The sequence below is a fragment of the Fragaria vesca genome, linkage group LG3 (genome assembly GCF_000184155.1).
Source record: "Fragaria vesca subsp. vesca linkage group LG3, FraVesHawaii_1.0, whole genome shotgun sequence".
Taxonomy (NCBI): domain Eukaryota; kingdom Viridiplantae; phylum Streptophyta; class Magnoliopsida; order Rosales; family Rosaceae; genus Fragaria; species Fragaria vesca.
This window is the reverse complement of record NC_020493.1, coordinates 4,438,047-4,465,111: the sequence shown is the minus strand read 5'-3', so window position 1 is coordinate 4,465,111 and position 27,065 is coordinate 4,438,047. Positions and strand designations below refer to the sequence as shown.

The following is a 27,065-nucleotide window of genomic DNA, read 5'->3' as shown; positions in this document are numbered from 1 at the left end:
AAATAACAGTTGAGCACAACTAATTAGCTGACGCCACCTAACACTGAATCGGTATGGCCCAAATGCCACCCAACATTGGGCCTTTACTTTATGATCCAACTCCACATACTGGCCCATCGACCTCTTTCTTCTTCTTCTTCTTCTTCTTCTTCTTTCTTCTTCTTCTGTTTATGACTATTAGCTGCAATTCTATACCAGAGGCTGAGCCAATGGAATCAGACACTCCAGGTAAAACACACTCAGTCTCTCTCTCTCTCTCTCTCTGGCTAGACTGCTTACTATTTTCTCTGAATGCTGAACCACTCCACCGCTCAAATACTCTCTCTTTTCCGCTCAGATGAAATCCGCCGAGCTTCGCCGGACTTCGATCACTGGACCTCACTCATTTCGCAGATAGAGAATTCATCTCCGGTAAGCAATTTCGCTTCCTTCATCTTCTCCACCTTATTCTATGTCTCACAGTAATTTCGGCTTTCGAAATCTCGCGCAGGATGACATAGAGAAACTATGCTCAGTGTATGATTCTTTTCTGGCCGAGTTTCCGTTGTGCCATGGATATTGGAGAAGGTATGCTGACCATAAGATGCGCCTATGCTCCATTGACAAAGTTGTTGAGGTCTTTGAACGAGCTGTGCAGGCTGCAACCTACTGCGTTCCGCTGTGGCTGGACTACTGTGTCTTCAGTATCTCCTGCTTCGAAGATCCATCCGATATTCGCAGGTAATGTATGGTAGCTCCACACATTATTGATGCATTGTAAGTTAGGGTTTAGGTGATGGTTTACGATTGGCAAAACAGTAGCTAGTATTACTGCATTATTCGCAAGTGTGAAGTAGTTTTAAGCTTTGTTGCTTTGTGTAGTTAGTATCTATAGTATGTGTGAAATTTATTTGTTTATGTGAAATTTTCGTGCAGACTATTTAAAAGAGGCATGTCATTTGTTGGGAAGGACTATGCGTGCTATACTTTGTGGGACAAGTACATTGAATTTGAGTATTCTCAGCAGGAGTGGAGTTCGCTGGCTCAGATTTACATCCAAGCTCTTAGGTTCCCTACCAAGAAGTTGCATGTTTACTATGCAAGGTATATATTTGCGTTTATTGATTCATTGGTTTTCAGGTTTTTGAAAGCTGTTACTAGATTATGTACGTGCTAATTCTGTTACATCTAGAATAGAACCTCATGAACTTCGATTCGCTCATTAGAAGTCTTATTGACATAGCAATAATAGGGTGGGGTGAACAAATTAAATTAGAAACTCAAAACCAGCAGTAGCTCACCTTCTTTATCTCATCCCCATTCTTTGAATTCCCAGTCGTTTGAAATACTATGGCTTTCAGAACACCACAATTTACATGGCTTTGACCAATATGAACATTGCTGTTATAATTGATTTCTATCACAAATAATCTCTTTTGCTTTTGGAATAATAGAATGTTGTCATTTGGTGTATTCTGTTTGAACTGCATATATATTATTTCTTACAAGGCATGAGTTCCATGTTTTCCTCAGTTTGAAGAAGTTGGCTACCTTGTTTGAAGAGGAGATGAAAAGCCAGAGTAATTCTACTGTGGATTTGCATTTCGAAGCTGTAGTTGATGGTGAAGTCCCCAGGTTTTTTGGAGATGATGAAATTTCACTTGTAGTTAAAGACCTTCTAGATCCAGCAATTGGCCCAGGAAGGTCAAAAGCACTGCAAAGATACATATATATCGGGGAACAGTTGTATCAAAAAGCATGCCAACTTGATGAAAAGATTGGTGCTTTTGAGATTAATATAAAGAGGTCTTACTTCCATGTGAAGGAGCTTGATGCTGGTCAGTTGGAGAATTGGCATCGGTATTTGGACTATGTTGAGATGCAAGGCGATTTTGATTGGGTATGGTTTTGATGTTGTTCTTCTGCATATGCAGCCTTCGCCGGATGCCTTTCTTTTATCAACGTTTGAACCCTTTCCTTCATGAGTGCAGGCGGTGAAGCTTTACGAGAGGTGTTTGATTTCCTGTGCTAACTACCCTGATTTTTGGATGCGTTATGTGGATTTCATGGAAATCAATGGAGGAAGAGAGATTGCAAACTTTTCTCTTGACCGAGCAACCCAAATATTTGTGAAGGTATTTTTGTTCAAACCATGGATATCTCATTATCTCTTGCTTATAATTTAAAGGTTCTTAGTTCTATGTTTCATTACAAATTCTTTCAACATCTTCTTTTAATTCAAGATAATTTGCACCAATATTTTGCTTCAATATTTCTACTGTTTGGAACAACTAGATGACTAGTACATTTGATCTTTTCATACTTTCCTTTTATTGTTATACAAATATAGAGCTTAGCTTCAGCTCTGTTAAACAGTATGGGTATAAGAAAACTGACTACAGTCTGCCTGGTGAGACAATAAACACCCTTGATAAGTTACAGGATAGTCTTGAATTGTTGACAATTTTTTTGCTGGAATCATAATGAGCATACTCTTGGTCCATCTCTGTTTAGTGATCAAATCGAAACCTTCACATTGTGAAAGGAGCGATCAGATGAGTCACCCTATCTTAAGATTATATGGACTTTGGGCTTATAAAGGGCTTCCCAAAAATAAATTCCAAATTTTGTTGCTTAAACTTTTTGTTTTTTATTCCATCGTATATTGTTCTGAAGGCTGCTGGGGACAACTTACAGCGTACCACTAAATTTGCCATATCATATTTCTCCTTAGGATTAGCTCCTGTGTGACGAGTTTATGCCATGCTGAAACTTGCTCTATTGCTGCTTTTGTTAGGATCCCTTGACTGAATTGCTTTGTACATGACTTGGGATGCTTATGGCCATGCTCATATGTTCGTGCAGAGAGTGTCGGTGATTCATCTCTTGAATGCCAGGTTTAAGGAGCAAATAGGAGATATGCTTGGTGCTCGTGCAGCTCTTCTTCAATTTAATGCAGAGTCAGATACACATTTTGTCAAGAATGTTATCTTAAAGGCTAACATGGAAAAACGTACGGTATGCAATTAGATCTTTCATCACTCAAACAAATATTTCCTGTAAATGTTGTTAGATTAAGAGAAGCTCATGCTATTGCCTTTCCTACATTATTAGGGAAATTTCACAGCAGCTTCCACTATATTCAGGGAAGCTCTAGCAATGGCTGCACAGAAGAAACAGTTGCATACTCTTGCTAACTTATATGTTCATTTCTCTCGGCTTACATTCATGGTATGTACTTAATGAACAAAGAAATGCTATTTTCCTGGTCTACTTTTGTGTGTGTGGCACCATGTTTTTAAAAAATGCCTTTGTTTGAAAGAAAAAAGTTATTTGGTGTTTAATTTTTGAGAGCTCATATGCTGAAACTTGAAACAACAATTGTATAACCTGCAAGCTTTTAGGAAGTGCATATCTCAATTTAGATTTACATCCTTGTTGTGTTTGCACAGTTCTGTCGACATCTGAGTTTTGAAGTGATCGTTACATCTCATTGTCCATGAGAGTGGTTATTGACATCTTGCTTTCCTGTTTAAAGATGAGTGATAGTGCAGATGCTGCACGAGATGTCTTGATAGATGGTATCAAACAATTGCCTCACTGCAAAGTACTTCTAGAGGTACCTATCTTTTGTCAGCAGTTTGCTCATGAATAGTAACATTTTTGAGATCTTGAACACACCTATTGTTGATATATTCAAAGAGTGCGCATAAACTTCAATCTATACCCCAGTGGCCCAGTGTGCTAAACCTTTGATACCATGAGAAACCTCTAACCATTATTGAAAAACTAATTTGTCTGCAGGAGTTGATAAAGTTCACAATGATGAATGGAGGGACGCAGCACGTAAATATGGTAGACTCTATTGTAGCCCATGCGATATCTCGGGAATCTGGAGTATGTGCTGGTCTGGATGCAAAAGATGCTGAGGATATTTCAAGCTTATTTTTAGAGGTCAAATTCTTTTAACTTATTTATTTGGCAGATGCTGTCATTTCTAGTCTTAGGGAAGTAGTAGAATGAAAAGGTATTAGTTTATGTCCACATTTACAAAAACTTGCCCGCTCCAGTTTCATATGCTTAGATTGGTCACCTATTGTCATTCAGCATGAATGTCATCAAAAGCATAATTTTATGTGGGTTAACATGTATTGTAGAGTCAAATCACCAACCCCCCCCCCCCCCCCCCCCCCCCAAAAAAAAAAAAACCCCGAAAAAAAAGAAAGAAAAAGAAGGTATCTCCACATACCAATCAATGAAGCAAAATTGCATTAAGCTGCCTTAATGATTATTTAACTTACAAGATCCTCCTTTTTCAACACTTAACCAAACATCCCTGCTTCTGATAATTTTTTAAACAACTTTCACTCCTGGACATACAGTTTTCCAGTTCAGAGATAAATATTATAACTAATTTTATAAAATAAAAAGTTGAAATTTTTGTTTTACGAAGGACATAATTGGTGAAACTTGAAGCGATGTTTCTGGATTTTACTATGATAACTGAGGAGGGAGAACGAAGTCGGTTTTTTTTTTTTTTTGATATGAGATGATTTAGTAATATTCTTCAAACCTCAGTGCAGTCTTCCATAATGCCTGCAGAATTAGTTTATTGTATTCCATTTAATTCATTTGGTTCTAAATTATATATATGATGCACGCAGTTTGTTGACCTCTGTGGAACCATCCATGAAGTAAGAAAGGTGTGGACTCGGCATGTACGATTGTTCCCCTCTTCCCTTAGGACAACTTCCTTGGCTCAGCAGTCTGCCTTTAATGTTTCTGATCAGCAAGCTACATTTACAAAGTCTTCACATTTTCCTAGAGAAAAGGAGGAAACTTTTGTTGTGCCTCAGCAGCCATCTAGAGATTGTACTTCTGACTCCATGATTGAGCTCCCATTATATGATGAGGAAATGTTATTCCCAGAAAATCAAATTACAGAGTGTGGCCAGGATCCCACACACCAGCTATCAGACCAGACATTGCCATCAAAACAACCTGAAAATCTACAGGAAAGATTGCAGCTTACATCTCTGGAAATTTCAAAAGAGCAGTCCCCAGATAATGCACCAGAAGCAAATATGTCCTCCATAGAAGAAGTGAATGTGGTATCACAGGAAGTATCTGCTGAGGCCCCAGATGCCCCTCTAGCAGAAGTGAAACAGGTATCTACGGAAGTTTCTGAAGTGGCTACACAAAATACCCATATAGCAGAAGTGAAAAAGGTATCTCGGGAAGTTTCCAAGGAGGCCAGAGAAGACATCCCTGAACCCAAGATGTCATCTGTAGAATTTGGATTTCAAGTTGCTGAAGGAAATGATTCGATAGAATCTTCACAAGCAAACACCATGGGCAGCAATGTTGATCAGGAGTGTGACTATAAGAGTGAACAAGACCCAAAGCCACTGTCTTTGGAAAGGCTTTCTTTGAATTCCCAGGAAAATACAAATTTGGATCTAATACCCTCCACTTGTCCCAAGTCTGAAGCTTCTCCAGGAACCTACACTTCAAACGGAAAGAAGCTAGAAAGTAATCAAGAGACTTATATGCACAGCCCAAGAAATTCAAGATTGTCAGAATCAGCTGGAAATGAAGCAGCTAGTGGTATGCCTATCCCTGTGTTTTCTCAGCCACATGCAAATAGTTATGGAGACAGGAGTCAAACTAATCGTTCTGATAAAGTTGGTAAAGAGTCAAACTTTGGGTTTCGAATGCAGTTACAAAGAAAATCACTTCCACAGCAGCGTGTTCCTCCACAGAAATACCTGCGAACTGAAGCCGGTAATCCAATGCCTGCAAGTCAAGGTCACACTTCTATATTTGCACCTTCGCAAAACCAGCAAATTCAGCAAGGCAGCCAGCAGGCTCAGCATCACAATCAGTATCAGGTTGCAAGTGCTCATGCTAATTTAACAGCACCTAATTCCGGGCCTATACCTAATGTACAAGCCGCCAATGATGCCTCTTCATCTCAGCCCCCATTGCCTGTCCAACCTGTTGCTCCACAGATGCCTCAGTCATCAGTATTAGGCAATGGGCAGTACGCAACGCAGAATACCTATTATCAGATGTGGCAATATTATTACTACCAGCAACAGCAATCCCTTCTGCAACAACAGCAGCAGCATCCGCAGCAGCAGCAGCATCCGCAGCAGCAGCAGCAGTTGTTATTACAACAGTATCAACAGCAGCAACTTCAACAATATTATGTTCAGATGCAACAGCAGCAACTTCTTTTCCAACAACAGCAGCAATTTCAACCAACACAGCAACAAGTTCCTTTGCAACAACAGCAACAACTTCCTTTGCAACAACAGCAGCAATCTCAAGTACTAAAGCAGCTTCCGTTGCAAGAACAGCAGCAGCTTCAACAACTACAGCAACAACTTCAGCAATTTCAGCAACCACTTCCTATGCCACAGCAACAACAGTTTTTATTGCAACAACAATACAATCAGCAATTGCAGTTACAACAACAGCATCCATTCTACATGCAGAAGCATCAACAGCCAGTCCAACAACAATCACATCTACAGGAACAACATCAAATCAGTCGGTCATCAATTCAGCAAAACTACTCCCACCATCAGGTACGATAAAAACCTCAAACTCGAAATTACGTTTTTGCATTGTCAAGGAAAGTAGGAAATATGCATGCTTTTACTGGAGCTCTTTACAGTGGCCACATCTCGGCTAAATGTCAGAAAAACAATGTCAGCAAACTGGTATCATCCATGTTGTAATTATTTCTTAACTATTATGCTTGTGGGTTGTGTAGGATCAAGCAGGTGTAGTACAAAATTCAGATGTGCACGGTGGGACAGTATCCTCCTTATCTCCTCACTCCCCAGTAGAATCTCCGCAGAAGTGAAGGCAGTTGCAATTTGCTTTATGTCTTCTTTCGGAGAGTTGCAATCTCTACTCGAATGCGGTTCATGTACAAAAGTAAATCTTAAAACTGGGGCTTGATATATATATTCCCGCCTTCTATTTTATTTAAATTGTAATCTTAATGTCATTGCCATTCCGACCATGGACGAGCCAGGGCTCTGCTCCATAATTCGATCTTCGATTGCCACCAGGCCGACTAGTATCTATTACCGTTCGTAAATACTCTACTTCACCAGCACTGCTGCGTATACAGCTACTTTGAACTTTGAAGTTACATTCTCCAAAAACAAGTCTTTCTACCCAAAACAACCATAGAAACCAACCAAACCCATAGCCTTTCGGGTCATGCTGTCATATATATATATATATATATATATATATATAGGTTCCACTTCAAAAGGCATAGCTCTACCAACTCATTGTGCTGACTGATGATTCACCGGAAGAGTTTGTTCTTTTTTCTGTGATGATGGGGAGCTTTGTACCTTTTTTTTTTTTAGAAAATAAAAAAAACGTACCATTGTGGTGTACGTTTACCTAGGAATCCCAGCGTCAGTTCTTCTCTTCAACTTACAGCTACCAGTAGATCTTTCACGTTTTTGAGGTTATTATATTCCAATAGATCTTGAATTTCTTGTGGAGAAACGGGAAACAAGTTTTATCTAAGAGCATCTTTTCAAAATTTCTCTAAAATGAGGAAGCAAAACTCAAAATCTCCACACAAAAAAAAAATTGCTCTAAACTTCAACAGCTTCTCTATTTTGAAGATTTTGACATTTATTACTACAATTAAATATTCTACATCATTTTTAATTATAACAAAAAATTATTATATATCTTATTATAACAATAAATTAATACTCAATAATATATTTTATATTTTTTCTTCTCCTTGGAGCATGTGAGGAATTTATGACAATGTTAATTTCGATAATTTGGAGAATGAAGACTTTGCTACAAATTTAGGGAATGAATGTTTCTCTTTCTTCTTCATCCCCTGGGGAATGGGATGAGGAAGCTGCATGTTGGACCTAAAAACAGTTTTATAATATTCCCTAAAAATGTGAAGTTCAAGAAAATGAGGAAACTGTTGGAGATGCTTTAATTTTTCCTTGCTGTCATTTATGGTAGTTTAATTAGAAGAGGAGAATTCAAATCAATTGATGAGTTTGATACTTTAACAGTGCCATTGTATTGCGGGAGGAATGGCAAATTGGCAATGACTTTAACATCACGGAGGGATTACTAGGCTCCATATGATGATCAGTGATTCAATGAGAAGAAGTAAACGATCGATCACTTGCTTACCATTTATCACATTGTTCTCTTTGAGATATATACCATCAGTGATTCCCGTTTTAAGCCCTAAAACTTCTACCAATTTTTTCAGACAGCTTGGTTCTTTTCTCGGGAAGACCCTATTCATTTGATGAATCCCAATTTCTGCAACTCCCTCAAGAGCTGAATCCTCAATATATTTTCTGGAGAAGGGAATCTCAGTTTCCATGCTGTTCTCATGGATAGTCATGAAATATGGCAACAGTGTGTTGTCAGTATTCAAAACTTGCAAGCCCTGAGATCATGTAGCTCAAGATTATCAAATCAATGTCATGACCTATGCTAAATGGTAGAAAACAACAAGATTAATCCCAAGAAGCTGTTGCATGTTCTCGAATTATAAAATTAGAAAACCAGGGACCCCAAAATGCTTGGAGCTAATGTAACAATATTAATCACATTAATCTTCAGATTCCTAATCAAGCACACTTAGCACGTACTAGTACATTACATTAGCTAAGCTTGTCACTATCTACAAAATTCTAAATTAACAACTAATTAAGTTCACATATACATCCAGTCCAAGTCATCAATGAAGTTGTTTTGGAGCATGTAGAAAACATCATCATACTCCTCCACCCTAAACTCTCCCAAAAGCGGAGGACCAATATTCGCATCCTTCGACAGCGAGGAGCTCGGGGTGTTGCTCGAACCACTGCCTTCGACACGCTCCGACAGCCTGTGGATCTTCTCCTCCGCCTCAGAGAGTCGCTCCTTGAGCTTTTGCACCTGCATCATCAAAATGAAGCAACTGCGTTGAGAATACACTCCAAACAAATCAAAGATACACTGCTAGCTCCCATGTCACGTGGACCAAATTCGTGATCACGTGATCTTAGCTAAGTGAGTCTGCTGGGCAAAGTCCCAACAGGGCCGACCATCACCAACCACTTTAAACAACAACATCACCAGTGTACGGAAACACACATGCATCCAGAAGTGTGTTTTCTTCGAGCCCAGAGCTTCATGCACGTACGTTCTTAAGTGCTTCATTAAGTGGTGTGTTCACTGTGTTGTATATATTGTCCTTCTTGTTCTTCTTTCTTAGAGGATAAGGCACGTACGTTAGAGGCCGGCTTAGAGCCAGTAATATTAGGTAGGTTAAATTCGATCTCTGATATTTTCTTCGAAAGTTACATATACACTTGAGAGTTCAAAATAGATAGATGGAGATTAAGATATGAACCTCGGATTCAAGTTTGAGTTTCTGCACGACGACGGTTTCGTGAGCCTTCTTCAGAGAGGAGTACTCTTCCTCCAGCTGCTTCTTCTTCGAACGAGCCCTTCGGTTCTGATACCATACAGCGACCTGACGAGGGTTGATTCCAAGCTCGAAAGCGAGCTGGTCCTTCTTCTTAGACTCGAGCTTCTGCTCTTTTCTGAAATGGAGCTCAAGAAGACTCACTTGTGCCTCATTTAGCTTCCTCTTATTGGCTCCGGCGCTACCAGCTTCTACACTCTTGCCCTTGTTACGGCGGCGTCGTGGCTTTGTCGCCGCTACTGAGAATAAGAGAAAGCGAGTTCATCATGTTACGCATGGGGAATTTAATTTTAATTAGAACTGAAAACGATTCTGTGCTTTTGGAGTACAAACCTTGTGGCTGTACATTTTGGGTGTACACATCAGGGTAGAACTGATGAGTGATCATGAGTAGCATATGATCGTCTTGGTGGTTAATGGTTGTGTTTTTCATGGTCGCGCGGTCACTCTCACTCTCTCTTCCTCTTTTGCTTCCAATCAAGTTCTAACTCTCTCTTTCTGTACGTACCTCTCACTTTCTCTCAAACAGAGATCGATGATGCTCAATGGCTTGGGGGACAACGCATGAACGGTTCCTTATTTATAGGGCAAAATTGTTCTATGCGTACTCCTTTTGTTCTTCCAAAGAAAACGGGTGTTACAATAATGCCCTTGGCTTTGTATAAAGGCATTACTGTGTACTTCGATTTCCAGTTAGATTAACATAAGGGTGAAATGGATACCGTCGTTGATACTCTAAAAATAAACATAAGGGTGAAACTCAAAGTCGTTCGTTATCTTAATGGGTGTTGGCGAAAAATTGATTTCAATCTTAATTAATATATCACTCGCTAATAATGGCCACTTAATATTTCTCTTATCAAGTGAAAACACAGCGTAATAGCAGCTATTGAATGCACCAACATTTTTCTCTGTCTTATGGGCAATCAAACAACACAGAGTCGTTTTACATTTTTTTAGGGTTTTGCATCTTTAATTATATCAGGAACTAGCAGTACAAACTAGCTTGAATATGTGGAAATGACACTAGCTGGTATGGTCTCAGATCAAATGCTTAATGGGAATATGTGGCAGCTCAACTACCTTAACCAATGCTCCGGGAAGATTCATGTATCTAGTACAAGAGAATTGGCCTATCACTGATCCGTCCTCGAAAAGTTTATCTGTTTAGCTGGAATCCATGGGAGAGAGCTCAAAGCAACTGTCAGGATAAATAAAACATACAGGTCCTAGTATGAGTAGTGTCCTACCACCAAAAGGAAGCCTTCTTGATTAATTGTTTGATATGCATGTTGTTTCACTGTACAATTCACTGAAATTAAGTCCATAATACGTTTACAAAATCTGAAGCCGAGATGCATGCACAGATAATATATATAACTCGATCTCACATCGGTGATAATTGGAGAGTATCTCAAATCGGTGATAATTGGAGTGTATCTCAAAATCTCCTATATATTCATCATTAAAAACGTACAAAAACAATCATATAAGAACATGACCATATTAAGACCTAGTTTGGTACAACTTCGTTTTAAAAAAAATCAGCTTCTATCTGAACTTTTAGATTTTATAGTGTTTGGTAAATTGAAAAAAAAAAACAGTTTTTTTTTAAATTACAGGTCACTAGCAGCAGTTTTTAGAAACAACCTCAATGTTACTTTTAAAAACAGCTGTCACTAAAGACACTAGAAATTAATAAATTTTATTTTAGTAGTATTTTAAAAACTAATATTTACCAAACACAAAACTGTTTTAATTCACTTTTCGCGGTACAACAACAATAATTTTTTTTGAAAGTCACAGCAATACAAAACTAGCCCTAAGTGGTGTTGAACATAAATAGTTTTGTATTTCTGCATCATCACTCTCACTCTCACTGCGGTGTTAGCTCGAAGAAGAAGAACCACAATTTTCCTCGTTGGTGATCGAAGAAGACGATGTTCCGCCGTTGGTATTAGCTCTATCGGCTGGCTGGAGCCAATGGCAGGGCGACAACACTTCTGCATACAGTTGGAAATCAACTGTGTGGAAAAGCGATGGTTTCAGTCGCGCACATGGGAGCTAGCAACAATATTTCCCAGTACATATTGCGTGTCGAAACCCTAATTAGGGTTTCCCAGGAGGACCACATTTTCTATCCTTCCACCTGTTGCCCTCCCCGTGGACACACAGAAACCTGCCGGCCCCCCCCACCCCCAAACCAATCAGGGATCACCAATCTTCTTCATCGCCTGCACTTTCCTACGAGAGAATCTATCTTCTTCTACCTCTGGCCTCTGCTATTATATACGTAAAGGTTAATCCGAATTATATATCCGATTGAATCCTCACGTCGTCATCTTTGCCTTAAATTAATTAACCTGAAAGGTTCTTTATCTCAGAAGTCGATCACAGTGCAGTTCATTTAGGGTTCTTTGTTTCTGTTCGGGTCAAAACTTACCCAGAGAGCAGTATGAGTCACTTCACTTACCCACCCTAAGTTTGATTGGAGTGTGCTACTATATTGCGCTGGACACGTGTTGGGATTTCCTCTCGGAGGTGTTCGGACCCCATGGGAAATAAGGGAGTTATTGGAGAGGAGCAGTGATGGATGAATCATGAAGGTCATCGATGAGGTTGGGTTTCTGTGTTTGTTTGTTACTGTTCATGCATGCAGGGTTTTGTTGCTATCTGGTCTTGGCCAACAGAGAGGTGACATATGTGACATGGTTTTTGGCTTGGCGACGATTGCCAAAGCTTTAAAGTACTGAAGAGCAGAAGAGGTGAGTAAGGATGAGGATGAAAAACCAATCAAGTGATCGATGGAGAGAGAGAGAGAGAGATTCTTGTAGCTGACATGACATGCGCGTGGTTTGGATTTGGAAGGGTTCTTTGTATATATATATATATGCTAAGCTTTCGAGTTGTACGTTTAAACATGGGTTTAATTAACTGATTAGTACTAGTAATCAGAGTTTTCAAGCTAACAAATGAACAACATGCTAAACAAATGGGTGCCATGTTTATTCCGACAAATTAAAACCCACCCTTGTTTCCCATCTTTAAACACTGATCGAGTTTGATGCATGCTAAACGTACAGGTTTATCAGGTTTTTAATTATGGATTAGGCCAATCAGATCACATATATTCCCTTTTTTTTTTCTTCTTTTTTTTACTCAAAGACAATTTTGTCATCAGTACTAAAGTAAAATGTACAATACAAATCGATCCGTTGCCATGCGTACAGAGGACAAACAAGATCATCTGATCCGTATGAGGGTTGCATCCTTATTACATATATTTCGGCTCACAAGGAGCCTATAATCCAATAGCAAATAAATCATAGGTTAAGATCCCACCTAGAAAACTAGAAAAAGACTAAAAAAAAGATAGACTCGTAACTCCAAAACGCCATAACTCAAAAACTTATTATATTAGAAAACTATAAACTAAAAAACATCCCAAAGCCTAAAAAGAAATTAAACATAAACCCAAAACAGTTGACCTAGTCCAACTTTCTTTCACAGTTGCAGGAAGGACATGGAAGATGAACACCGTAACCGTCGCCGCAGTGAGATGAAGTTGCCTTCGTGAGACGTCGTAAAACTTATAAACTTTTATAAGTTTATTCATCCCTTCAGAAAAGAATATGCGGTAATACTAGTCCCTGGACTACTCCTGGGTTCAGGAAGCCTCAGTAAGCAGAGCTTTGCTACAGATCTAATAGGTATATGATTCATATTTAAATAAAAACACCAGATGAAACTATACTAATGCATGCACTGAAGCCTCGTGATCGATCTAATTCCTAGGTTCTGTACTTATTTGTATCAAGGACATATATGCACGCACATCGGAGTTCATACATTGAGGTTAATTTCCAGCAGTTTCTTCTGGATTTGATGAACATTAATTAGTTAGGAATCATTAACAGAATATATAACAGGATTTGAAATTTGATGATGTCATGGATTTTGAGGTTTTTTTTTGAAAGGGGTCATGGATTTTGAGTTGATTATCTCAGCTAATGCTATAGCCTAGCAAAAGCAACTACCAACTAAAGTTACACTAGGATTTGACAATATAGGCTTATTTTTCCAGAATTTTAGTTATCAGTGCCCACCTGCCATCTTCAGACAAAAGATACAACACTCAAGAACTTAATTTGTCCACTTTGTAAATATAAATCATAGAACCTTTGCACCCACAGGCCTCTCAATTCACCTAATTAAACCCTAAGCCTATCAATTCCATTATCTCATCTTCTTCAGAAGGCATGGCTCCATTAACTCACTGTGCTGATTAATGATTCACTGGGATTCCTCTCTTCATGAACTTACAGCTGGTAGCTGCTCTTATTAATTCATCATCCCAACAAACATACAAACACAAATTCATCATCACAGGCAAACTTTTTCAGGGACTATATCAGAACTCTCCATAGAGCTCATCTTTGGAGCTATATATGTGCAGAAATATAATATTACTGAGGTTTCCCACGTTTGCTACTGTATTTGACTATTTTGCTGAGCTTCTTGTATTTGTATTATTCTCTTTGCTGCAACTGATTTCTTATAAAGCTATTTATGTGATAGGAAGCATGTATGTTTGTGCACTTTTTTGAGGTTATTAGAACATCACGGAGGGATTTAGCAGTCTCCATATGATCACTGATTCAATGAGAGAAGTAAACGATCACTTGCTTACCCATTGCATTTACCACAGTTTTTTTTAAGAACCCATCACCCAAATTCAGTGATTCACATTTTGAGCCCTAAAACTTCTATCAATTTTTCAGACAGCTAGTTCTTCTCTGCGCCTAAAGTGAGACAGAGCAACTACATTGGACGATGAATCTCAGTTTCTACCAACTCCATCAGAGCTGAATCTCAGTACAATTACCGGAGGGAATCTCAGTTTCCATTCTGTTCTCATCTGTGACCGCGCCCAAAATGACATAGGAACCCATATTGGACCTCCAAAATTGAGGTTACGCTGGTTAAGGAATAGTTTTTACGTAAGCTGACTATGATCTCTATTGTTATAACAAACACCATTCATCAAAAGAGGGACCTCAGAAACACTGTTCGGTATTGAAACACTAAACACTGATCAAACTAAGCATCAAGTTCTTAAACCTTTCCGTGAGCAAAAGTCGGATAGAAGCATCACACTTTACACATATGTATGCAACTTCTATTTGATGGCTCAGACAATGCCAATCTCTGATAGTCATCAAAGATGGTGAAAGTATGTAGTATTCAAAACTTGCAGCAAGACATTAAGGCAACAGCAAAGCCCAGAAATCATTCAGCTCAAGATTAGTATGCTATTAAATGGTAGAAAACAACTACCAGCTGGATTTACAGATGTTAAAATTCAGATTATCATAGCCATTGACAAAGGAGCAAATGACAAGGATAACAAAGGAAAGAAGAGAAAAAGTGAATTACGGTAAAGACACGATTTCTAATGTTACATAACCACCTTGATTCAAATGTCACTACAGATCCAGTGAGTGCAGGGATGAAGTCGGAAAAGAAAAAAAAAATCTATGCTCATTATATACATATCTCTACAGAGATTTCTAAAGAAAGAAAGAATATAACTAAACGTACTTACTATCTTTACATTAGCAGAACATGTTAGTGGTCTCCGCATGACCTGCAGACAAGGCATGCAAAATTGTAAAAGTATAAAAGAAGTGTAGAGCAGTCATGGTCAGTTATTTAGAAGATCATGTAGAGCAGTCATGGTCAGTTAATTTCACATCTTTTCTTCCAACAATATCAGTTAGTTAAACCCTTCTGTCTGTACAATCTGCACTACCCTATCAGATAAGATCAATGGGGATACCTAATCAGGATGTATGTTAGTCTGCTAATCCAATGCCAGGTCATCATGAACTGGCACAAGAATCATCATGAATATTTTTAACTTGTAAGTTGGATCAGTCATTTAAGCACATAATTGAAGAGCATGAACTAACATAACCAGCCTGAACTTATCAAAATCATATATGATCATTTCTTTGTTTTACTAAAATAGCTCAATTGAAGAGGACTCCTGATTCTTAATGCAAGAAATCAGAAGAACACAAACCTATAAACAAACGTGAGTCAGTTATAAACTCTTGAGGAACAGATGCTACTAGAACTAATATGTACAACAATATATAGCCAGAAACAAGGGGAGAAAAATCTTTTGTAACTATGATCCCAGACATATGAACATTGTGCAAAGTTGTCCTTCTCTTTCTGGTCTTTCCTGCTTCTTGTTCTTAGCCAGAAGTAGGAGCACTTCATAGAACAACAGACAAGTTCTGGGCTTCAGTTAGCATAATTTATAATATCAATACATAAAGGCAAGATTTGCTCTCAAGTCACAAAGTAACCAATGCAATTCAATAGTATAGAAGTTCCAGTTGTTTTTCTTCAGTAATCTTCTTTGTTCGTGATAATCATTTATTTATATAATATATACTATAGAAGACTCCAAGTTATGGTCATTATTACTTCCATCAGTTCCATGTCTATGTTTGAAATTTTCACTTCACCCTAAAAGGACAAAATTATATAAAAAAGGTAAAGCTGTTCATCATACATCAATTTCCCTTCTAATAAGCATCTATGCAACATGATATAACTCATATGAGTAGAGAATGCTATGAGGATTTCTGCTTTCAACTTCACTAAGCTTTAAAGATATTTTTCTTTTGTGAGTCTGCTATAACAGAGAAGGAATCTTCCTATTTATTAACTATCAGACACTACAAAGGAAGCAATGACTAGATTTCAGTATTTAATAGTTGTTCATGTACACACGCCTGACATAGAAAGCCTAAAGCTGTACATGGATGAAACTATGAAAGACATCTTACAATTACCTTGTCACAAAAATTAGACAAACCCGTCCATGGTGTTCTTAGCTGAAATTAAGAAGAAATAAGGTAACAGGAACCAAGAGCTGATTGAACATCAAGGGAAAATACTATTCTATTGTCTATACAATCATCTTATGAGGTTAAAATAAAGAACATGGATACTAGATTAGAGGCAAATATTATCTACCTAATCTCATGTATCCACCCCTGATATAAAAGCAAGTTAAACTGAATGATAATGATACAAAAGACATTCTCTATAATTACCTTTGAACAAACTTAGACAAACTATTCCACAGAGTTGTCATCTGAAAGGAAAAAGTAAGAGAACAAAAAACCAAAAGCTGACTGACTATAAGTAAAGAGTTTATTGTATAGCTAATTATCCTGTGAGTCCAAGAGGAAAGGAGAGCATCTAGATTAGAGGCCAATAGGTGCTAAGATATATGAGGGACAAGGGGCTGCTATATTCAAGCAAATGAGAAAGACAAGGGACTCTTATTCCTTGTTACCGAATCTCTTGGCAATTATGGGGCGGACATCATCAGCATTAACCAGGGTTTCTAGGAAGGGAAGTAATGAAATCAATGCACTGTCGGATGGATCATCAAACCAACTCTTTATGGGAATTCCATTATTGACTTGCAAGCGGAAAACCTGAAATAAACAAACGAAAATAAGAGTGAAACAGTGAGTTTATCTAGTAGCAACTAGGTCCATTACATTTTTTTCCCTTGCTGACTCAGTGTTCGTTATTTCTCAACCTTTTGCTGTAGAATCACTTTTTTTTTCTTCCTTTCTCTAACTCTCTCCTCATGGAGGGCAAGGGTGAGCTCAGACAACCTTAACCTAAGCCCACCAAGCGTATGTTTGTATTTTTTTCTTCTTCTAAAATTTAACTATGACATGTACTTTTTCAAAGTGCGTAATGCTTTTCTACTAGTAAGAAATTTACAGACCAATCATAGAAGTTTGAAGTGGGAATGATCAAAAGAAATATATAAAAAGACATTAAGACTTGTCCACATCAGATAATGAGCCCATGAAAAAACTTCAATATTTTATCAATATGTACCGTGAGTTGAAGTCTGGCAAGGCATAAATAATACTGATTTAAGCAAGAGCTAGCTAGAACAGGCAAGTTTTGAGCAAATAGAACAGTCCATAAAGTGGAAATGCGACAAGCAACACCAATTGCAGAAAAGCAAAAAAGAAAACTAAGAATTGGCTAGCCAAGGGCTAAGCCATTAAAAATGGCTAGAGAATCTACCTGTGGAGTATTATCAATTATGGCAACTTTTGCAAGATCAACCCCTAAAACTGTCAAATCTTTAGTGTAACTGCCATCTGTGAAAATGCATGATTCACGATAAACTCGGCGAGATATAAACTTCCGATATGGATCCAATATATCAAGAAGTTGCTCAGCATAGATGCTTTGGCTGGCAGTGAAAACTACAACTTCAAACATTTCTGCAACTCGCTCCAAGAACGTTTGGAGGTGTGGCCTCCGTTTCACATATACCATGTGCTCTTTCATGTTGAAAAAGACAGTAAATGTGAAGTCTGAATCATCACAATGTTCTAATGTAGAATGAACCAGTGTTTCTGCATAATGGCAGCATAACCATACATCAGTAACATAAACTTCAGCAGATATTTCTCAGATTAAATTCTAAAAAAAGACAGTAAGCAGACTATCAAAATAAAAGACAGGATTTGTGCACTCCTTGTTGCAGGAACTCTACCAACAGAATAGATCATTATGGTTCGATCAGCTTAACTAAACAATTCCAATATAAGTTCATCCAAGAAATATTTGAACATAGGAAACAATGATAACAAGCCAAGGTGCCATAACTAGTAAAGGAATTGATAAAGTGGTATAAAGAGCGTGAAATATCATATAAGATGCAAGATAACACAAGATCATATGGGAAAACATGCATATAACAATGCTTACCATCCAAATCAAGTACAAGAGTTACAGACTTGCGTTTTGAAGCTTCCTCAGGCAATAAATTGGTCTGAAAGTTCGATACGACATCTGATAACTCAGGTAGATTTTTCATAAACAACTGTGGATCGAAGCACTCTGCCTGATCTGAGTCAGACGAGTTAATAACAGTATCCTGGAGGCAGGGTCTCATTTGACCAATTTCTAAATACAAGCCAGCCCGATCTGTATCCATAACGGCTTCTTGATATAATTTATCATCAAGATTATTAGAATTACTATTTCGGACAGTGTCTTCTAGAAAAGGCAATAACATGTATTGCTCAGAAACATCAAACAAGATGTTTGGTTCAGCATATTTGTAATCCGGAAAGCAATTTGTTTCACAAATATCATCAGCAAATGCATCCCCACTGAAGGGTAAGCTCGAAATGATCATGTCAGAAATGTAGAAATCTGAAACATCACAATTGTGATCGTCACATGAAATCCTGTTATCATCACTGTCACCAGCTCCCAACCCTGAAAAAGTAGCATAAGATTAGTATAAAGATTCAACATGACATAGTACTGTAGCAGATAGACGTGATCATTTTATCAAAAATAAAAGTCACAAAGCCAACTTAGAAGGGATTGTTGTTTCATAAGTGTGGCTTAATTGGAAAAACCAAAATTTGGTGGGTTTTGGAGGTTAAAAGTTACAATATAATGGTGTCTGAGAATTTAATGAAATTGAAGTTAAGGCTGACCTGCATCACTCTCAGCATTTGGTTCACTATTTGCTTCGCTACGGACTTCAATGGGGTCAAAAGAAGGAGAAAAAATCGTCTCCATGTTTGATGGGCAGGCGGGGAAGGGTTCCTGCAAATGAGCATCGTGATGCACACATATTTAGCCATTTTAACAAGAAACAAACATAACTGTTATTTAGTAAGAATCATGGTTGAATGACCATCCAGTTTTTTCAAAAGAAACACCTTTTGATTATTATAAGAAATGATGTAATACAAGTGGACAAGCCGACAGCGTGAAAAAAAAAAATACCAGAAAAGAGAAAGCAATATAATACACGATAAAAAAAACTAGATTGCTATGATACCACCTTAGTTAAATGGACATGCACTTTATGTGATATTAAATTAATTTATTTGTCACAGATTTCCATAGCTCAGCAAATAATGCAAGCTTTCCTATCAAGCATAAATTGTTACGCACTACAACTTCTGAAAATGCCAAACTGGAAAGAAAAAAATAAAAAAATAAATAAAAGGCTACAATCATACCACAACAAGCCATTTGGCAATCAAACACTTACCGCTCTTTTTGTTGGAGAATCGCATGATTGAATCAGAATTTTAGAATCTTCTTCATCAAACTCATGAATTGCTTCACCACTTCCATTTTCCCCAGTAGAAACTTGTGTGCTTGAAGAAACTGTGTGAAAAATAAGAATTGCTCTCAAAATCAAAATGTAGTTCATTGTCCATCAATTAATGTCCTTGGCTCAAACTTGCATCGCTCAATTAGAATCCCAAGAAGCTATTGCATGTTCTCGAACTATAAAATTAGAAAACCAGGGACCCTAAAATAATTGGAACTAATAATTTTGGTTGTACAGAATTTTGTTTTGGTTGCCAATCTCACGGTACTCAACAGAAAACACAACTAATAACCATACAAACAAGTGCAACCAGTGTTCTATTTACATGTATAAGACATTATTTCAACCCTCTTCATCCTGAGACTTATACACAAATAATACATACACTCACACACATATCCTGAAGGAGAGGAGATCAGGAATTTTACATACTTGAAATGTGAAATATCCAAGGATAAAAACTAAAAAGAGACCCAATCATTTACTTCTTCTCTATAGTTGTTGATAGTGAAACAGAGTCATGCACGTGCTTGGCTTTTAAGAAAAATAATAAATGAAGATGTAATAAAATAAATAAATGGTAACAAGTGTTCAATTTTGTCAAGATTTGCCAGCAGTACAATCTATTATCAAATTTGCTATCTAAATCAATATAGCTTGATCATTTTTGAACGCAAAATATGCCGATGTTTACAATAATACCATCCGAGAGATTAAACACCGGTTTTTTTAGTGTTCAGTTGCTTACCCGCCTGACATTTACAAGAGTTGAAATCTGTCGTATGTTCAGATCTCTTCGCATAAGAACATGCTTGCTTAGAAATCATGTGTGATTTCTGACAGACACGAAGGCCATTTTTTTCTTTTAAACATCCTGTGCTTGATTGAGCCTTCATTGTTAATGATGGCATTTGATCTGTACTTCTGATAAGCACCACAATCTTGACTCTGTAAAGAAATAATCATATAATAAGTTTTTTTTTTAAAAAAAAAAAGAATTTTACCGATTTACAGAAACATCAAGAACCATGTAGCACAGATATTAAGCACATACTGTGTGGTAGTGAGATGCCCCAATATCTCTGCGTCTGGTATCCGATCAAAGATTTATAAATAATGATGTAGACAACCGACAAATCTTTCAAGGGCTTCCCCAGACTGCGATGAAGTGTCCTAACTCACCTGTTTTAAGGAGAGAAAAAGTATTTAAATACGGATCCTGAATACCGTAGGCAGTATTGTTGGCAACATTATAAGACAGAACATGGAGAAAGTTCCCTCCTTTCCATATATAAACCAAAATGAGAACACGAATCAATGAGCATGATACTTCCCTTTAACAAAACGAATCCTAAAACCGGTTGAATACACTAAATCAACAAACACATAGCTGATTAAATTTCCGTTTACTAACCTGAAAACTGTCATGCCATGCTCAAGACCACTGCTTCCTTCGGCACAATACAGGACGGATGCCTCCTCTGGCACCCCCACTGTTCCAAACACCATGACCAAGTCAAACACTATGTTTTCATATGCATATATGCATAATCAAAACATCACATATCGGAATCAAAACAGAAACTTCAATCCAAAAAGAGATTTGACCTCAAAATTCACTCTCAACATTCAATTTTCTTTCATCACAGTTCTTCAACATAAACCCTATCATGAAAGCACCAAAATTTGCAAGTAAAACATAGAAGATTCAAAGTCAACCACCCAACTGAGTCATACAACCCAAGCATTCTCAAACCTCTACAAAAATCCATTAACAAAAAACGAAACTTTGCACAGATCACATACCCAATTCTCAATAAAAACCCAACCTTGAACTGAAAAAACCCTCCACAAAGCTCCAAAGCTAGTAAACACAGTCAAACTCCCAAAATTCACAGACTTTACAGACCAAAGTTACAAACTTTAATCGAACCCAACTCAAAAAAAATCAAACCCAGCAACAGTACCATGAAGCTGTAACTAAATTTACAAGCTTTCAAACTAAAAATTAAAAAAAAAATGGTAGAAATAAAAAGAGGGAAAAATACCTGAACAATAATAAGCAGCAGAAGCTGACTCTCTCTCTCTCTTCTGTGAGAAAGACTGTTTCTTTCTCTATCTCTAAACGGTCAGAGACAGAAGTACTATGTCGGCTTCTGTTGGATCATATGGACGGCTGTGATAGGATCTCCGGTAAGTGAATTTCACCAATGGGGGCATTACACGTAAGGGGTGGGCAGCCAGCTCACCATGACGCGTCGACACGTGCACCTTCGCGGCAACAGAGGGGGAGACTGTGTTGTGGTAGGCAAAGACTCAACTCTCTCGTCTTGGGCGCGTGTGCTACACGATTGGATTTTGTTTTTTTAGTTTACTTTTTTGAAATAAAATTTAAGAGAGTGAAATCTAAATTTCTTAGATCGTAATTTACACTCCCACTTTTTATTTGTGGTAACTTAAATTTTATATTTAGTGATTTAATTTTTGTCTTCTTATGAAAATTATGATTAAAAATAAAATGTGGGTATGTAAAATTTGGAGAATGTGGATTTCACATCCCAAAATTTATTAGTCAACTCAAAATTAATACAATAAATGTGAGTCCATCAAACTATCAGAGTATATTATGTATTTCGAGAGGCACAATTCTCTCGAGCATTGTTCGAATTCATTGATTTGTTAGCCGACATATCATATACATCAAGAATAAACAAAGTAGAATGTATGGACTATTTGCGATGAGAGAGGAAAATCTTATAAAGAAGAATGTGTAACTGAATATAGGTTATTGGTTTTCTTTCTATGGAAGTCTAGGTCCTGGAATATTTTAAAAGGTTTTCTTTTCTTTTCAAAGGTTTTCACTAACTAGGTATATCTACCTTTTATTCACTTGGTCATATTTTGATTTATGATGCTCCTCTTCTTTCTTAAAATTGATGGAGGCATGGAGCTGCTCCTCTTTCAATTGATGTGTGTGTGTGTGTGTGAGAGAGAGAGAGAGAGAGAGAGAGAGAGAGAGATTTTTCTTGCATCAATCAAGATGGGATCCCATGCGATTTACTTGAAATTGATACATTCAAAGTTTCAACTTTCAATTTTATCAAAAAAAAAAGTTTCAACTTTCAAACATCATCAGTACTAGTAACCGATATAGTAAAGCCTCCCTCACACCCATATAATGTTTCAAGAAAAAAATAAGTAGAGTCTAGAGTTGCAGGACTCTCATCTCTGTCTTAGATGAACTCGTTGGTAATTAACTTGGTTTAGCTGGTTTGAGTAACAATCAAGTCATCAACTCTTCTCCCAGTCTCCTTCTAGCTACTGTATATATTTCTCATTGCATCGTTTTCTTATATACAAGCACAAGTGTACGCTGTGTTGTGGGTAAGTTAGTCCAAAAAGCAGCTCCATTGAGTTGGCTAGAGCATGAAAGCATCTATCAAACACCAAATGCACTTGAACGGCCCCTCTTTATATGTATATATGGGATAGAAACCCCACAGCTCGAGGGTTTTGGGGTTTACGGTACAACGTTTGGAAATGCTTATTCAAAAAGCTGTTGTTTGTAGAACTAGCTAGACCGACTGTTTGATCATCAATTCATCATATTCATATATCAGAATCACCAGATAGTAACCTGGATGATTGAAACCCAGAAACACGGTCCAGGCTTAGATGCTTTCACAATAAGCACTTTATGAGTGAAGTTAAAACAAAAGATAAGACACTTGTCCTAGCAGGAAAATGAAGAAGGGACCGATGAGAGAAAGAAAGGGGCCGGTACACATGGCCATTAGGACTCACATCAACAGCAACTGGATCGGTGACGATGATGATAGCCATAGTCAGTACGAGAAGATGTGATGCTCAAACCATCCACCTAGGTCCTAGGTCATGGCTCAACTATACAACAACATAAAGTTAAAGGGAATGGAGTGGCTATCTATTTTATATGTGGAGCAAAAGAGAACACAGGAGAGAATGCATAAATATTGCAGATGATATAGTACAAATGGGTTCCATTAATATTCCCACATAGAAAGTTGAACGATCATATCCAACCAAACATCGTCACAAGGTAGATGTTTGGAAGGGCACAATAAAGATGGACCAGATCAAGATGCATCCTGGTTTGCATTTCAGATGATGTCATTTGATTGAATGGTTTGTTTGTTATGCATATATAGATCATTGAAGGCGTCGGCATGAAATTATAAAGAAAAAGAACTCCAAGTGTTTGATTAGTGAATGTATGAGAGAAATTAAGAAGGTGGCTTAAGCCTAATTTGGTATAGTTTCGTTTTTTTAAAAAAAAATTAGTTTTTATTTGAACTTTTAGATTTTATAGTGTTTGGTAATAAAGGAAAACAGGTTTTTTTTTTTTTTTTAAATTACAGGCCACTAGCAGCAGCTTTTAGAAGCAATTTTTTTTTTTTTGAAAAGGCTTTTAGAAGCAACCTAAAAACACTAGAAATTAATAAATTTTATCTTGACAACACTTTTAAAACTACTATTTATCAAACACAAAAATGTTTTAATTCACAGCTGATTATTTTCGCAGTACAACAACAACAGTTTTTTAAAGTCATAGCAATACCAAACTAGCCCTTAGGGTCTTATTTTCGCTGTATAACAACAACTATTTTTTTTTAAAGTCACAGCTAATTATATAATTTGTTTATGATGACATCATTGAAGAGACTAAATATCTTTAAAATTTGTATATCGGTGAACTTTGACTTGGTTGACAACATAACATAATTGTTAATATTGAAGTCATGAGTTCAAACCTCATAGACATATGTTGATTCGTGCAGTGGACATGATTTCAACAAATAAGGAATCATACCAGTTTTTAGCCTTTTTTCGGAAAATTGAAATAGTAATCATATTGATTCGCGTTTTTTTTTAATATAACATTTTCTTCTTTTAAAACCCGGGAAAATTGTCCAGTATCAATTGGTCTAGCAGCATAGTCTCTCATTTATAAGTGGAAGGTCATGAGTTCGGCTCACAAAAAACTCGTTGTATAATTTGAGTTGTATAACTGATAAAAAAAACCCGGGAAAATTGATATGTATTCGTCCGATGATAAATCTCCGTCACCAGGCACGATGTCATCAAATAAGGAGTGAGATCGGCTACTAGCTCCTGAAGTTTCAAGTAATAACTAACCGACTATTGGCTCTTGAAACTTCAAATAGTAATCGACTGGTTATTGACTCTTCAAATTTCAAATAATAACCTTCAACCTACCGACGCATGAAATTTTAAATCATAACTAAGTTGACTCCCGCTCTTTTTATTTTTGAAACAAAATCTTTTCTTTTTTGAGAATCTTGACAAATAGAGTTGTAACCCAGTAAAGAGAAATCTTCGTGCACGGGACATGACTACATCAAATAAGGAATTACTTGTTGCAGCTCTTGAATTCAAAATAATTAATAAGCACATTAATTTGCGGTCTTTTCTTCTCTTCAAAATAAAATCTCTTATTTTCTCAAATTGTAATCCTGAAACAAATTTTAATTATTTAAATTTTTTAAAAAAGGAGGTTTGGAACTGTCACATCCCGACCCGTAAATTTTTACCTTATTTACTAGCTTAGTTATAATAAGAATTTTACCGTCTCCGTCAATAAGTTATGGTTTAATTGGTCCCTAGAGGGGTTTAGAGGGACGATTATTTCGGAGAATTATTTGTAGAAGAAAAAAATTTGACGACGATAAAAATGGTAAATTTTAACTAGTAAAAAGTAATTTTTATTAGAGTATTATTTTATGGGTGTTTTATTTTGGAGTAAATGTGGGTATTTAGGTTTTGGACCGGTTGGGTGAGGCCCAAAAACCCATTTCTCCTCTCTCTCTCTCTTCTCCTCTCCCTCCCGACTTCTCTCCCGATTCTTCTCCCTTCGCCGGCGTTCTCTGCCACAGCCTGCTGCCGTCCGGCCGCAATCCGCCACCGCACCAGCCCCGTTCGGTCGGCCATCAACCCAGCCACCTCTCTGGACCGGTGACAGCCTCCCTAGCGCCGCCGTGAGAGAGAAATGACGCCTTGAACCTCCGGCTGTCCATAGCTCTCCTTCGCCGGAACTTCCTCCTTCAGCCACAATCCGGGCAAGCCTTATATGGTTTTGAAGGTCTCCAACCCAGTTGCCTTGCCCTAGAAGGACTCAGTCCAGTTTGCTTCAGGTAAGGAGAACCGGTGAGTGGAAGCTCTAGGGCTTTTTGTGTTGTTTTGCTCGATTGCCCTAGCTAGGCTTGGATTTTGTGTTTGTGCTAGTTAGAAATGTTGTAGAGGGAGTGGAGAAGAATCTGCAGTTAAAATTTGGTGGGCATTGGAGGTTGCCGGAATCGGCCTCCGGCCGCCGCCGCCGCCGGTTGGGAGATTTTAATGTTTTTAAATTTGGAATATTAAGGGGAGTTTATTGAAGTGAATTATGGAATTTTTGGATGAGTTTTGGATAAGTTTGTGAATTTCTGAAGTTTGGTATTTTTAACGGTTATTTAATGTAGATTTCGGCCGAAGGATTTAAGCCATTAATCTGTGGAATGTTGAATTAAGGCTGTCGGTGTGTTCATTGAAATATGGGCCATTTTGGGGTTATGAAGGACGAAGTTGGGCAATGATGAGTGTGTGGGAGGCTCACGTTTAATTTTTGCCCATTTTGTTTAATTATTGGATTTTTAGTTGGGAAATTAATTATATTTTTGGATCAGGACGTGAGGAGGCTCGAGTGGAAGAGCCCTCGGATCGACGTCAGGCTTAGGCCTAAAGTTGTGAGTGGACTTTTGTTTTAAAATATATGCATGCGGTGATTCTACATTAAATGATTGATTTTATTGAATATCAATTTGTGGATTTGTCTATTTTCGCGAAGTCATTTTCAGAAGTAAATGTTCTCATTTTTTAATGGCTATCGTGTTATTTGGAAAGTTACCGAAAATGAGATTTTCGGTAGAGTCGTGTGCGTATTGCTTTTTTATGATAATTGGCAATTTTCATTATTGTTGGAGAATAACCGAAATTGAGAATTTCGGTGAGTATGTATATATATCCATATTTGGATGATTATGAGAATAATATGTATATGAGGGAATGCTAGCTAGCTATACGTGCTTTTCCACCATACTGAGGTAAAAATTCCATTATGGTGCAACGTGAGCGTTAGACGCAATCGTCGTAGCCCTATATAAATATAATAATTTATATAGGGGATATGCGCGTATATATATTTATACACCGTCTTTTCCACCATAATGAGGTAAAATGTCATTATGGTGCCACGTGAGCGTTAGACGCAAGCGTCGTAGCCTTGTGTGAATTTTCTATTTGTCTTTGTTGTTTCAAGAAAATTCATATAAGGGATATGACGAGTGTAATACATAC

The 27,065-nt window shown here is 37.4% G+C and overlaps 3 protein-coding genes across 3 annotated transcripts; 1 reads left to right on the top strand and 2 right to left on the bottom strand.

Annotated features, from left to right (window-relative positions):
* The first annotated feature begins 291 nt into the window (after positions 1–291).
* Positions 292–7,107, top strand: LOC101301473. The gene is made up of 11 exons (XM_004295373.1): positions 292–411; positions 491–720; positions 916–1,083; positions 1,513–1,879; positions 1,971–2,114; positions 2,845–2,997; positions 3,094–3,210; positions 3,518–3,598; positions 3,784–3,933; positions 4,644–6,572; positions 6,761–7,107. Exons 1-11 carry the CDS (start codon positions 292–294, stop codon positions 6,851–6,853), a joined length of 3,552 nt encoding a protein of 1,183 aa, XP_004295421.1. The 3' UTR covers positions 6,854–7,107.
* A 1,608-nt stretch (positions 7,108–8,715) lies between these two features.
* On the bottom strand, positions 8,716–9,905 carry LOC101301178 (homeobox-leucine zipper protein ATHB-40-like). The gene is made up of 3 exons (XM_004295372.1): positions 9,806–9,905; positions 9,398–9,711; positions 8,716–8,940 (listed from the first exon to the last, which is right to left on the bottom strand). The coding sequence occupies exons 1-3, from the start codon at positions 9,903–9,905 to the stop codon at positions 8,716–8,718; spliced, it is 639 nt and encodes a 212-aa protein (XP_004295420.1).
* Positions 9,906–16,468: 6,563 nt separating this feature from the next.
* Positions 16,469–21,767, bottom strand: LOC101309131 (mitochondrial import inner membrane translocase subunit TIM50-like). The gene is made up of 9 exons (XM_004293613.1): positions 21,725–21,767; positions 21,091–21,169; positions 20,731–20,858; positions 20,425–20,624; positions 19,611–19,729; positions 19,045–19,156; positions 18,302–18,817; positions 17,609–17,946; positions 16,469–16,995 (listed from the first exon to the last, which is right to left on the bottom strand). The coding sequence occupies exons 4-9, from the start codon at positions 20,585–20,587 to the stop codon at positions 16,837–16,839; spliced, it is 1,407 nt and encodes a 468-aa protein (XP_004293661.1). The 5' UTR covers positions 20,588–20,624; positions 20,731–20,858; positions 21,091–21,169; positions 21,725–21,767; the 3' UTR covers positions 16,469–16,836.
* Between the last annotated feature and the right edge of the window lie 5,298 nt (positions 21,768–27,065).